Source organism: Cydia splendana, chromosome 14, assembly GCF_910591565.1.
Source record: "Cydia splendana chromosome 14, ilCydSple1.2, whole genome shotgun sequence".
NCBI lineage: Eukaryota > Metazoa > Arthropoda > Insecta > Lepidoptera > Tortricidae > Cydia > Cydia splendana.
Genome location: NC_085973.1, coordinates 13,793,147 through 13,807,920, shown reverse-complemented (window position 1 = coordinate 13,807,920; position 14,774 = coordinate 13,793,147). Strand labels below are relative to the sequence as shown.

The window sequence follows — 14,774 nt, the reverse complement described above, 5'->3', positions numbered from 1 at the left end:
TTATGAAACTCATTTCATTCGTTTCATAAACCCACACTCGTATTTTAATGCCTTTCATTATGTAGCAGTCACATAAACTACTATTATTTTTCTACGTAATCTCTTTCCAAGTCTACACACTTAGACCATCGTTTCTCCAGACCACGAATTCCATTAAAAAAAAATCTTTTTCTTGACCCTCCAAAAATGCCTCCACAGCGGCCATTACCTCGCCATCATTCAAAAATTTGTTGCCTCTAAGATCTTCCTTCAGCCGTGGAAAGAGATAAAAGTCGCTGGGGGCTAGGTCTGGCGAATATGGGGGGTGTTCCAGCAATTCGAACCCTGAATCACGGATGGCAGTCATCGCAACGCCGGCCTTGTGGGGTGGTGCGTTGTCCTGGTGGAACAGGATGCCAGCTCGAAGTTTACCCCGCCGCTTTTCTTTGATTGCCTCTCTCAATCTGCGTATTTGGTCAGCGTAGTAGGAGCCCGTAATAGTGGTTCCCTTTTCCAGGTATTCGATCATTATGACTCCCTCAGTATCCCAAAACACTGAAGCCATGACCTTACCAGCGGAGCTTGCTACCTTGAATTTCTTCGGTGTAGGGGAAGACGCTCGCTTCCAGGTCATGGATTGCTGTTTGGTCTCAGGATCGAAATGGTGGATCCAAGACTCGTCCATGGTTACAAACCGACGCAAAAATGTTTCGGGATCAGTTTGATATTTGTCAAGATTATACTTCGAAATCTCACATCGTATCTTCTTTTGTTCAGCCGTTAACATTCTAGGCACCCAACGAGCGGAGACTTTTTTCATGTGTAGTTCATCAGTTAAGATTCTTTGAATGCTGCCATACGAGATGCCTGTGATCTCAACTAGATGCCTAATAGTCATCCTTCTATCTGTTAAAACGAGATCATGAATTTTTTTGACGTTTTCTCCAGTAATGGCGACAGATGGACGGCCTTCGCGACGTTCATCTTGAGTGGATGTTCTTCCCAAGTTAAACTCCTTTAACCACCGTGCCACTGTGGAATACGGCGGAGCGGACTCGCCCAGTGTTCCCACTAATTCAGCGTATATATCTTTAGTACACATTTTTTTCAAACAGAAGTATTTAATAACCGCTCTCACCTCAGTTTTCTCCATTTTTGCGTTATTGTTCCGACTGCTCGTGAAAAAACAGCTGCAACTCTCTGACAGATACATATTTTTTAATTTTTAATTTTTTTATTTACTAAGGAGTCTTTATGGCCAGTAACGGCATACCTATTTATTTTTATCCGATTCAATAAGTATTCAGTTATCATTACTTTTGGATCACCCCTCGTACCAAATTTCAACTTAATTGGTCCAGTACTTTTGAAGAAAATGGGCTGTGACAGACGGACAGACAGACAGACAGTCGCACGAGTGATCCTATAAGGGTTCCGTTTTTTCCTTTTGAGGTACGGGACCCTAAAAACTAAAAAAAGTGACATGTGAATTGATTGTAATGAACTTTCTTCCTTTAATATCGTTTTAAATATTGATCCTAGAGAAAAGTGTTCAGATGTTTTTTGCAGGAAATTTTATGTAGATTATTTATTCATAAAACCTATTTTGCTATGGGACACCGTTTACGAGTTATTTACAAAAAACTAAAAAGGGACTTTAAAATGGATTGTAATTAACTTACCGGCTGCTTTGTCTTTTTAAATATTGATCCTAGCGAAAAGTGTTCTACATGTTTCTTGTAGGAAATTTTATGTTTATTATTTATGTGTGATCAACAGGGTAAAGACCGGTAGTGATCACCGAATCGTAAGAGGCACACTGAATATCAATATTAAACTTGAAAAGTCCAGCCTGATGAAGTCTACGCTCCGACCTACTCGAGCCCATGTTCAAAACCCCGAAAGCTTTCAACTCGAGCTCTCTAACCGCTTTGCTTGCCTAGAGAACTTGGCTTCAGTGGACGAAATCAACGACGGGCTAGTGGAAACTGTCCACACAGTAGGGTCTAAGTTTTTTAGACCCCGCCGTAAAGATAGACCTCAGAAATTGACCGAGCAAACCTTAAACCTCATGGCTGAACGACGCTCGCTACAGTTGCAGTCTCCCGATGACGCGGAGTCATATAGGCAGCTCAATAGACGTATATCTAAGTCCTTGCGACATGATCTGCGTCTCTTTAATACTGAGCGAAACCAAGGCTCCAAAGTGTTCGCAAAGGACAAAGCAACGCAAGCAAAGCAAGGGTCTATTGGGCAAAGCCAGCTGACAAAGCTGAAACGGGAAGATGGCAGCATAGCGTCGAGCAAAGCGGAGGTTTTAGGTGAGATCGAGAGGTTCTATGGACAGTTATACACTTCGATCGCAAAGTCCGTTGACAGCTTGGTAGGAGGTCCAAGAGCCAAGCTGTCCCGACATTATACCGAAGATATCCCGGACATCAGTCTGTACGAGATTAGGATGGCCCTGAAGCAGCTTAACAACAACAAGGCGCCGGGCAAAGACGAAATCACTTCAGAGCTTCTGAGAGCGGGTGGAACACCGGTACTTAAAGTCCTCCAGAAGCTCTTTAATTCCGCCTTGTCCGAGGGCATAACGCCTGAAACATGGAATAGAGGCGAGGTGGTGTTGTTCTTCAAAAAAGGTGATAACAACCTATTGAAGAACTACAGACCCATCACGCTTCTGAGCCATGTCTATAAGCTGTTTTCAAGGGTCATCACGAACCGTCTCGAACACAGACTTGATGACTTCCAGCCTCCCGAACAAGCCGGTTTCCGAAAAGGCTATAGTACCATAGACCACATCCATACGCTGCTGCAAGTTATACAGAAGACCGAAGAGTATAACTTGCCATTATGCTTAGCGTTTGTGGACTATGAGAAAGCCTTCGATTCGGTGGAAACATGGGCGGTGCTTGTCTCTTCAGCGATGCCATATTGACTATCGGTACATCGAAGTGTTGAAGTGTTTGTATAATAACGCCACCATGTCGGTCCGAGTACAGGAGCAGAGCACGAGGGCGATTCCATTGCAAAGAGGCGTAAGGCAGGGAGACGTTATCTCTCCGAAACTGTTTACTGCCGTAATGGAAGACGCCTTCAAGCTCAGGAGCTTGAAGGCGAATGGGAAGTACTTGGCATCAACATCAACGGCGAATACATCACTCACCTTCGGTTTGCCGACGATATCGTAGTCATGGCAAAGTCGATGGAGGAACTCAGCATGATGCTCGATGACCTCAACCGAGTTTCACAACGGGTGGGCTTGAAAATGAACATGGACAAGACGAAACTTATGTCAAATGCCAATGTTGTGCCCATCCCAGTCAATGTTGAGAACTCGGTACTCGAAGTTGTTGACTCGTACATCTACCTAGGACAAGTAGTCCAATTAGGTAGGTCCAACTTCGAGAAAGAGGTCAACCGCCGAATCCAACTCGGTTGGGCAGCGTTCGGGAAACTACGTAATGTCTTTTTGTCCGACATACCTCAGTGCCTCAAGACGAAAGTCTTTAATCAATGTGTGTTACTAGTGATGACTTACGGCTCCGAAACGTGGTCTTTCACTACCGGCCTCATCTCAAAACTCAAAGTCGCTCAACGAGCTATGGAGAGGGCCATGCTCGGAGTTTCTCTACGTGATCGAATCAGAAATTAAGAGATCCGTAGACGAACTAAAGTCACCGACATAGCCCACCGGATTAGCAAGCTGAAGTGGCAATGGGCAGGCCACATTGCACGCAGAGAAGATGGCCGATGGGGTCGAAATGTGCTCGAGTAGAGACCACGGACTAGCAAGCGCAGCGTAGGACGTCCACCCACAAGATGGACAGACGATCTTGTTAAGGTCGCCGGAAGACGCTGGATGCGGGTCGCTTCCAACCGGCACGTATGGAGGTCCAAGGGGGAGGCCTATGTTCAGCAGTGGACGTCTTATGGCTGAGATGATGATGATGATGATGATTTATGTGTAAGATTTGTTTTTGCTATGAGTCATACTTTTCAAATTATTAACGAAAAAATAAAAACAAGGAACCTTAGAATTTATTATAATTAACTTTCCCTCTTTATTATCTTTTTAAATATTGATCCCTGCTAAAAATGTACTGAATCTTTTTTATTGAAAATTTTGTGTAGATTATTAGTTCATTTTTTTTATATTGGCCACCGTTTACGAGTTATTTACAAAAAACTAAAAAAAGGGACCTTTAATATCACGTATCTCACTTCCAGTCAAGAATTCGATCAAGCAACCGGCAAATTCGGATTCAGCGGGGTCTAATTTTTACGGGGTTAATTTAAACGGGGTTAAGGCGCTCTTATACTCGAGTTATACGTTTTCAAGGGGGTGAAGCAGACGCGTGGTAGAACGGGCAGGCGGGCGCCCCGCGCGGCGCACCGCACCATTCCCGCGCAGCACGTCTACGTCCTTATTCTGACGACATCGGTATTCTGAATTTTCAGTTCCGGGATTTTTAGTTCGGCAATTAATATTGAATAAGATTTATTAGTAAATTCGAATTTTGATGAGTAGGTACTTAATGAAATTAAAAACCGGAGTCGGACTCGCCCACCGAGCCCACCGAGGGTTCCGTACTTTTTAGTATTTGTTGTTATAGCGGCAACAGAAATACATCATCTGTGAAAATTTCAACTGTCTAGCTATCACGGTTCGTGAGATACAGCCTGGTGACAGACGGACGGACGAACGGACGGACAGCGGAGTCTTACTAATAGGGTTCCGTTTTACCCTTTGGGTAGGGAACCCTAAAAATGGTAGGTAAGACGGTGAGTGTACCTAAATAATTATTAATTAGGTATATACAATATGAGTGTATACTTGACTGATCATGTTTTTGTAAAAATCGATTTCGACTGGCAAAACATATTATTGTTTGGCAACCGGGTTTTTTAACCTAATTAGACCCCGCTGAATCCGAATTTGCCGGTTGCTTGATCGAATTCTTGACTGGAAGTGAGATATTTGATATTAAAGGTCCCTTTTTTTAGTTTTCCGTAAATAACTCGTAAACGGTGGCCAATATAAAAAAAAATAGTTAAACGTTAATAATCAACACAACATTTTCAATACAAAAGATTTAGTACATTTTTAGCAGGGATCAATATTTAAAAAGATGATAAAGAGGGAAAGTTAATTATAATAAATTCTAAGGTTCCTTGTTTTTATTTTTTCGTTAATAATTTGAAAAGTATGACTCATAGCAAAAACATACACAAATAATAAACATAAAATTTCCTACAAGAAACATGTAGCACACTTTTCGCTAGGATCAATATTTAAAAAGACATATGTTGAATAATTTGATATCTAGACTAGCATAATCCAGAATTTGGGACTAACCTGGTGTGTGACGTGGATACCGCTACCCAGGGGCCCCTGTCCTTCGATGATGAATGTAGTAATCTCATAGGCTAGCGTCGCTAGACTTCTTCTATTTGTGCTGAACACTTTGATCTTTGATTTTGGTTTTTATATGGCTCAAGCTTACGGAGCGAGCAGTCAGCGGCGGCGTTTTCGATTTTGATATCGTTAGGAATGTGTATATGGCAACACTCGAGCTTCCAGTGTTGCGCGCTTTCAAAAAAGCGTTCCGTTGCAGGCGTATCCCGTTTTGGAATATGCTAGTCGATTAAAGTATTAACCGATTTAAAAATAATGAAAAGAAAATACGTAGTATTTGTGCGTACATATACAAAAGTACCGAACATGCCGCCGGCCATAAAATAATGCTTATTTTATTTAAGAACTATCATACAGAATGCTATTCTAACTTAGGACTAAAAACATGTAATGCTATACCTAAGAGATGCCTATTCAACAGGCAGTGGGCAGACCTTAACTACAGGTCGCTTTGTAAGAGTATTACCGATGCGTACAGTTACGACTCTGGTAATACCGTCGGCGCCGGGATGCAGTTGATGAACGCGCGCGAGACGCCATTGCAATGGTGGCAGTGTGTTATCTATCAACACTACTACAGAACCCTCCCGAAGGGGTATGTTAGTATTGTCGTGAAACCATTTACCTCTTGGTTGAAGCTGGTGTAAATATTCTACGCTCCAGCGTTTCCAAAAATGTTGAACAGCTTGTTGAATAACCTGCCATCTAGCGAGGCGGTTTGGATTGTCGTTAGACAAGTCGAATTCAGGTAAAGATGTTAATGGTTCCCCGATGAGGAAATGTCCAGGAGTAAGGGGTAATGGATCAGTCGGATCATTACTGAGTTGACAGAGGGGTCTTGAATTACAGACCGCTTCAATTTGACAGATTAAAGTATTAAATTCGTCCTGAGTTAGTTTTAGTGTACCTATGGCACGATGTAAGTGTCGTTTCAGACTACCTACGGCTCGTTCGACGAGACCGGCAAAATGCGAAGCATATGGAGGATTAAACTGCCAGGTGATTTGCATGTTTGTCAGCTGGCTGTTTATAGCAGTCTGATTTGATTCGTTTCGCAGAAACGTGAAAAGTTCGGAAAGATACCTGTCGCAACCTACAAAGTTCCGTCCGCAATCGGAACGGATTGTTTTGCAATACCCGCGTCGGGATATGAACCTACGTAATGCGTTCAGAAAAGATTCGGTTGAGAGATCGGGAACTAATTCCAGATGGATTGCTTTCGTTGATTGGCAAACGAACACGCATACATATGATTTATAAACTTTCGCGTTACGAAGTTTACTTGATTTAAGAAAGAAATGTCCCGCAAAATCAACGGAAGTATTTAAAAAGGGACGAAGTGATCGAACCCTAGTAGTAGGTAATTGAGCCATTGATGGCTGTGGTGCGACAGGTCGTGCACGAACACAAGATACGCAGCGTCGTGTACGCATACGCACAGCATCGCGAGCACACAGGATCCAGTAGGTCTGTGCGAGGGCAAACTGTAAAGTTTGAGGTCCCACATGTAAATGTGTTTTATGATAGGAATCTATCAGAAGATTCGTGAAATGATGTTTCTTGGGTAACAGAATTTGATGCTTGGCATCATACGGTACGTTGGCCCGATTTATTCTGCCGCCGACCCTGAGGAGTCCGGCCTCGTCCAAGAAAGGTTTCAGTTTCTGAAGACGTTTGGTACATCTGTCGTCGTCTTTGAGACGCGAGATGTCTTCAGAAAAGCATTCACTTTGGACAAGTGATATAATTCGACTGAAAGCTTGTTTCGTCTCAGGAACTGTGACATGTTTAGTCGTAGGACTATTGGCTTTACGACATTTGTTTATGAATCGTAACATATACGAAATGACGCGTAGCATCCTTGGAAGCGATGAGAATCGCTCAATGAACTCTAAGCTTTTAGGTTCATTGGTTTGTGTGAGAAGAACATGCTTGCGACGTTCTTCGTCGGTGTGGCATATGACATTAGCCTTAGGCCACTCAGACTCAGTTTTACTGAGCCAAGCAGGTCCCGTGAACCATAGTTGATGGTTCAACTGAGATGGGAGAACACCACGCGACGCTGGGTCTGCGGGGTTGTCTGCGGATTGAACGTGGTGCCACTGCGAGGCAGGCACGTTGCTTGTTGTCTCCGCTATGCGGTTAGACACGTATGTCCGCCACTTGTCTGGAGACGAACGTAACCAGGCAAGAGTTATAGTGGAATCGGACCAAGCGTAGACTTGGTCGAAAGATAATCTACTGCTGTAAGCAGTGAGGACCTTTTTTATCAATTTTGATAATAGATGAGCATCACATAGCTCCAATCTCGGGATAGTGAGCCGTTTCAAAGGCGCAACTTTTGTTTTGCCTATGAGAAGGTGGGTGCTGATGGCACCGTTCGAATCAACGACACGAATGTAGACATACGCCTGTAGGCGTACGCCTTTTCAGATGCGTCTGAAAAACCATGAAGTGACACTTGATGTGTGCTAGGAAGCACGTGACGAGGTAACGCAATATCTTGTAGCAACGGCAGTTCGTCGATGAACCGAAACCACAAGTCACAGATACCCTGTGGAGGGGCAGCATCCCAACCTGAGCCTGATACCCATAAAAGTTGGATTAAATGCTTCACGAATACAGTCACTGGACCTAGAAATCCGAGGGGATCGTAAATCTTAGCGATTTCTGACAACATTATACGCTTTGTACATTTGCGTGAGTTAGCTACTCCATCCGTTTGATAGGAAAAAACGTCAGATTTAGGGTTCCACTTGAGCCCCAAGACCTTGACGGACGTGTCAGTGTCAAGTGCTGACAGAATGAGTGCGTCATCGTGATCGGAAGCATCATCGTTTAAATGCGATAAAAACTCAGAATTATTACTGGTCCATTTGCGGAGTTCGAAGGTTCCTGCTTTGCAAATGGAAGTTAGCTGATGCTGAAGAGTGATAGCATCTTCAACTGTATCAACTCCAGTAACGACATCATCAACGAATACTTCGTTGAGAAGTACTTGCGAGGCAAGTGGAAAGTTAGCAGCTTCATCAATTGCTAATTGACGAAGTGTTCGCAAAGCGAGAAAAGGCGCGGAAGCGACGCCGAATGTGACAGAGCACATACGATATTCCTTTACGGGATCATGTGGAGAGAATCTCCAAAGAATCCGATGGAAGTCACGGTGTTCTTTACAAAGACCGATGTAGCGATACATCATTTTGAGATCAGCCGTAAAGACGATTTTATGAAGTCTGTACTTCAATAAAATTTCAGAAATGTCTTGATGCAATTTCTGACCCGTGAGAAGATTATCGTTAAGAGAACGACCTGACGTAGTCTTACATGAAGCGTCGTACACGATACGATACTTCGTAGTAACTGGAGTGGATGTGGAACTCTTCACCACAACGTGGTGTGGTAGGTAGTAGGGGGGAGTGCCAGGACTCGTTGAATCAGTTGAATCAGTCATATGTCCCAAGTCTAAATATTCTTGGATACATTTGTTATAGTTCTCCCGTAAGGCAGGGTCGAGAGACAGACGTGCCTCTAGTTTAGTTAAACGTGAGAGAGCTATACCACGAGAATTGCCCAAGGGCGGAGCATTTTCTTTGAAGGGTAGAGAAACTGTATATTTCCCATTTGCATCTCGTGTGTGAGTATCGACGAAGATCGACTCACAGCGTAATTCATCTTTTGTAAGATGTGGATGTTCTGGTATGGATTCCAATTCCCAGAACTTTTGAAGTTTCATGTCAAGTTGGCAAGTGCTCAAGTTGACACTTAGTCGTTTCATACTTTCATATGAAATTCTACCACCTATCAAATAACCAAAAATACTGTTGATGGCCACGGGTGTGCCCGGTGGACCCTTGATATTATCCAGTAGCAGTATGCTATCCAGATAATCAGATCCCAGTAGCAGTTCAACAGGCCGCGTTGAACGCAGTTCTGGGTCCGCTAGATCAAGCTTTTGAAGGTGTTGAAACTTCTGAATATTCCCAATCGATTTAGGAATGTAAGCTATGTAGCTTGTCAAGTCCGGTATGATATAAGCTTCGATGTGAAGCTTCGGTTCGGGTTTATTGTGGGGTGTGACCTCGCACAACACGTAACCACGTGGTCGGACTTCGCCACCAATACCGGAGAGAGTGGTACCCGGCTGCGCGGCGTACCGCGGCAGGCCGAGACGTTGGACGCACGACTCAGAAATGAGTGTGGTCTGCGAACCTTGATCCACAAGGGTTCGCACGGACCGCGGCGTGTAAGGCCCCTGGTTCAAGGGTCGTAGATTTACAAGCGCAGTCGTGAGTAAGACCGTACAGTTTTTACTAGAACGTTGCCCCGTATCTCCATGTAATGGAGTGGGCGTGGAGGTTTCCGCTACTGAGCGCAACTCAGGGGAAGAAGAAGACTCCGTAGTCAGTAAGACGTTTGGAGGAGGCGCATCTTCATGCAATGAAGAGTGGTGCCTTTGAGTGCAGACGCGGCAAGCATGGCGCGACTTGCAGTCTTTAGACTCGTGACCACTAAATAAACAATTGGTACAAAGTTTATTTTGTTCCACGAAATGTTTTCGTTCCTTTAAAGTGAGCGTATTAAACTTCTCACATTTATATAAGGGATGTGCATTCTCCTTACAATACGCGCATTTAATTTTATTTAAATAATCCACCGCAGTTGTAGCATGTATGCTCATAGCCCGCGAATTACGCGCAAAAGAAGAATTAGTATTGCGCGGTGCATTATATTGCACATCGGAGTGCGCGCGAGTAAGCGACATTGCACGTTTTCCCGCCATAGCATGGCGCGATGACGTCACCGCAGCTGACCGGGCCGAGCCGGCCGCTCCGCCAGCAGCAGCGAGCGCGGGCGCCGCGCGCTGCGCAGGCCCCGCGGAGGTACTTGCAGTACGCGCGGACGCGGTCATCACTTCAGATGCCGCTAATTCCTTATCGAGAAAATCGAGTAATTCGGTCACGTCAGGAATTTCACATGAAGTTTTCAATGATAATTCAAAACGCCTACGAATATTAGGTGTAATTTTGCGTAGCAAAATATTTAAAAGTACGAAACTCCAGTCATCAACTGGTAAACCTAAGGATTTTAAGGCAGTTATATTCTCGTGATAACTATTCATCAAGTTACGTAAACTTGATTCAACATTTTTCTCGTTAACTGACTCACAGTCAAAAATGTTGTCGAAATGTTTTGTTGAAATAATTCGCTTATTTTCATAACGCGAAATTAATACATGTAAGGCATTTTCGTAATTAGAATCCGTAACAGGAATAGACTTGATAAGATTATACGGTTCATCTTTTAAAAACAATAACAAATACCGGAAGCGTTCGACATTTGTCAAAGTGACATTGTCATGTACAAGTGATTTAAATAAATCATAGAAAGCATTCCATTCAGTTAGAACACCTGTGAACGTTTGAAGCGATAAGCGCGGTAAACGAATATGCGATTGATTTGATTGCTGAGCGCAGCAACTCGCATGTGACACCCCATTAAGTCCGCCGCAAGCAGACGTAAATGACGCAATGCTTTGTTTACGCTCCTCCTTAAATGTATCTAAGGCAACTTGCACCTTAAAATACAAGGAATCGAATTGATTTCTAACAGCTAAATTATCATCGCGGTTGAATGACTCATTCTTTGCCGATAACTTTTCAATTTTCGCTTGAACTTGGAAAAATGATTTTTTGATTGAGGCTAACTCTTTAACTCGAACTCGGAATTCGGCTGCATTATTCGAACAGTCTACAATTTTTTGAATATTGTTAATCGCTAAATCACGTTCGAATGTCAATTGTTCAATCTCCATAGCGGTCATTTTGTAAGAAATTGAGTTATTATACTGTGTAAAATAATAATGTTATCACGAGATAAGAGATGATTAAACTATGTATAGTATATACGTTATGTTAAGTTTTAAGATCTCTAAAATGGCTAGGTACTAGCAAAGTGTTAGTTAGTTAATAAAATAATAATACAATTTGTCACAAATTAAAAGTAAGTTGTATTTGAACATGCAATGTTAAAGACAAAGATAGTATTTCCTGTCGGTAGAACCCGAGCTAAAGAAATGTGAACTCTGTGCCGTACGCAATACGAGCGACAGTTTATTCGATACTGTAATTGTGACAGCAAACGATAACTTGGTTTTCCGGTACGTTATACCTGAACCTTAAAATTACACTTAAGTACGTAAATACTAAATGTAATGTAATGTACGTTGTACAAAATAACGAAATGCGTTGCGACAAATTATATTTAGACCTATTACAACTAGGCAAATGATCCCTCGCGCGCCGTTGTATGGAACTACCGCCCGGTTATCGGAAATAAAGACGTATGTAATTTCGCAAATAGTGCTCAAAACCATATGAAACTATATATACTTAGAATGATCTCGTTGAGATCTAACTGTACGTATCAGTATTTTTGAGAAATATCGCACGACGTTGTCGGAAACTCGATATTTATAATTGTAAGCGGAGGTAGGTTCTCGCAAGCTTACGAACAAAGACAAAGGAATTTACTTGAAATTACTATTGTACAGCACAAATATTAAGTATACAACGATACCAGATAGTAATATCCGGCTCGAACACAATTATGTTGAATAATTTGATATCTAGACTAGCATAATCCAGAATTTGGGACTAACCTGGTGTGTGACGTGGATACCGCTACCCAGGGGCCCCTGTCCTTCGATGATGAATGTAGTAATCTCATAGGCTAGCGTCGCTAGACTTCTTCTATTTGTGCTGAACACTTTGATCTTTGATTTTGGTTTTTATATGGCTCAAGCTTACGGAGCGAGCTGTCAGCGGCGGCGTTTTCGATTTTGATATCGTTAGGAATGTGTATATGGCAACACTCGAGCTTCCAGTGTTGCGCGCTTTCAAAAAAGCGTTCCGTTGCAGGCGTATCCCGTTTTGGAATATGCTAGTCGATTAAAGTATTAACCGATTTAAAAATAATGAAAAGAAAATACGTAGTATTTGTGCGTACATATACAAAAGTACCGAACAACATAGCAGCCGGTAAGTTAATTACAATCAATTTTAAAGTCCCTTTTTAGGTTTTGGAAATAACTCTTAAACGGTGTCCCATAGCAAAATAGGTTTTTATGAATAAATAATCTCCATAAATTTTCTGCAAAAAACATCTGAACACTTTTCTCTAGGATCAATATTTAAAACGATATTAAAGGAAGAAAGTTAATCACAATCAGTTCACAGGTCGCTTTTTTTTCGTAAACAACTCGTAAACGGTTCCCCCGTTGCAAAAAAAATTATACATAAATATTGAACATAAAATTGTCCACAAAAAAGGTTTTGTACACTTTTTCGCTACGATCAATATTTAATGAGGTATTAAAGGGGGTAAGTTAATTATAATCAATTTCCAGGTCCCTATTTTAAGTTTTTCGTAAATGACTCGTAAACGGTGGCCCATAGCAAAATAGGTTCTTAATGTTAATTAACCCCCCTTGGCTAAAAAGTGGCCTCCATGTTTAAAATTCATTTGTTTACGTAAGATGTCCGTCTTTGGGTCACGAATTTACATGTGTGTACCAAATTTCAACTTAATTGGTCCAGTACTTTTGAAGAAAATGGGCTGTGACAGACGGACAGACAGACAGACAGTCACATGAGTGATCCTATAAGGGTTCCGTTTTTTCCTTTTGAGGTACGGGACCCTAAAAACAAAAAAAAGTGACATGTGAATTGATTGTAATGAACTTTCTTCCTTTAATATCGTTTTAAATATTGATCCTAGAGAAAAGTGTTCAGATGTTTTTTGCAGAAAATTTTATGTAGATTATTTATTCGTAAAAACCTATTTTGCTATGGGACACCGTTTCCGAGTTATTTACAAAAAACTAAAAAGGGACTTTAAAATTGATTGTAATTAACTTACCGGCTGCTTTGTCTTTTTAAATATTGATCCTAGCGAAAAGTGTTCTACATGTTTCTTGTAGGAAATTTTATGTTTATTATTTATGTCTAAAATTTGTTTTTGCTATGAGTCATACTTTTCAAATTATTAACGAAAAAATAAAAACAAGGAACCTTAGAATTTATTATAATTAACTTTCCCTCTTTATTATCTTTTTAAATATTGATCCCTGCTAAAAATGTACTAAATCTTTTTTATTGAAAATTTTGTGTAGATTATTAATGTTTACAAATTTTTTTTATATTGGCCACCGTTTACGAGTTATTTACGAAAAACTAAAAAAAGGGACCTTTAATATCAAATATCTCACTTCCAGTCAAGAATTTGATCAAGCAACCGGCAAATTCGGATTCAGCGGGGTCTAATTAGGTTAAAAAACCCGGTTGCCAAAAAGTAATATGTTTTGCCAGTAGAAATCGATTTTTACAAAAATGTGACCAGTCTAAATTATTCAATTTGATTAATTTTATAGCCTTTTAAAATATGTTTACACAATTTATCAATCGTGACTGAATTCCGGATTGGTTAGATGGGTGTGTGCCTTTGCTGCCCAACTTGTTATAAAATGACAATATGACGGACGAATGTCTGAAATGTCACCGTATTTAAGAATTATTTTGCTTTTCTTCGTAAGTATGTTGAAAAACATTGTGTGTATAACATATTTGCATATTTATACTGTGATTACCCATTTTATGAAACGTCCGCTAAACTAGCACAGGTCCGACGCTGACAGTGGTCACGGGCGTACTGGCGTGAGGAATAGGCGCAAGGTATTGCCGCGTAGGGTGTAATTTAGTAGGCAAAATGTTGAATTCATCAAATGATGAATGAAAAAATTAACGTATCGATAAAAGGACAAGCAATAATGAAGATTTACTTAAAAGCTATCGACTGAAGTAAGTTTCATATACATTTTCGTCCTAGTACTTCTAACATAAGGAAATAAAGACAGTGTTAGGCATGTTTTCAACTTAAGATTCTATCGAGAAAATAATGAGCCGTCGTGTTTCTGACAAGCAATAACGTAGTTCAAGGACTTATACATACTAGAAAATAATGCATGAAATCCTTGTAAAAGTCTGTAAATATGGTGGTGGTAATCAAAGAAACTTAATTGCTAAATTGGAAATCAAAATAACTAAAATGGGCCAGAATCACCAATTTTAAACTACTACGTTTAGTGCTGATCGATGTTAGTGTCGTAAGCGCCATCGACAATAAGGTCCCTTTTCATAGATAATACCACATATGGCTATTATTGAATACACACACACACACACATATAAATTCGTTTTATATAAACGAATTCTGAATACACCTACCTACGTATGTAGTTATCTCCGTAGATAAAACCAGTCACTTTCTGACAAGTAGGTATCGAATAAATTTACATTGTAAAACTTATTCATACAGC

The 14,774-nt window shown here is 41.1% G+C and overlaps 4 protein-coding genes across 4 annotated transcripts in view; 1 reads left to right on the top strand and 3 right to left on the bottom strand.

Moving 5' to 3' along the window:
* The window catches only part of LOC134796759 (brachyurin-like), a 519,833-nt gene that overhangs the window by 67,665 nt on the left and 437,394 nt on the right, over positions 1 to 14,774 (bottom strand). The window lies entirely within an intron of this gene.
* LOC134796701 (semaphorin-2A) overlaps positions 1 to 14,774 on the top strand; it is a 415,353-nt gene that overhangs the window by 57,332 nt on the left and 343,247 nt on the right. The window lies entirely within an intron of this gene.
* LOC134796996 (histone-lysine N-methyltransferase SETMAR-like) lies at positions 113 to 1,132 on the bottom strand. The gene has a single exon (XM_063769189.1). The coding sequence runs from the start codon at positions 1,130 to 1,132 to the stop codon at positions 113 to 115; it is 1,020 nt and encodes a 339-aa protein (XP_063625259.1).
* LOC134796995 (uncharacterized) lies at positions 7,752 to 10,310 on the bottom strand. Its single transcript, XM_063769188.1, has 2 exons — positions 10,213 to 10,310; positions 7,752 to 9,909 (listed from the first exon to the last, which is right to left on the bottom strand). Exons 1-2 carry the CDS (start codon positions 10,308 to 10,310, stop codon positions 7,752 to 7,754), a joined length of 2,256 nt encoding a protein of 751 aa, XP_063625258.1.

Excerpts from the sequence above, each read along its gene's own strand:
- LOC134796996 (XM_063769189.1), bottom strand. The coding sequence starts at position 1,132 with ATGGAGAAAACTGAGGTGAGAGCGGTTATTAAATACTTCTGTTTGAAA.
- LOC134796995 (XM_063769188.1), bottom strand. The coding sequence starts at position 10,310 with ATGACCGCGTCCGCGCGTACTGCAAGTACCTCCGCGGGGCCTGCGCAG. Across the intron at positions 9,910-10,212 it reads GGAGCGGCCGGCTCGGCCCG|TGGTCACGAGTCTAAAGACT; the intron begins GTCAGCTGCGGT and ends TTGTTTATTTAG.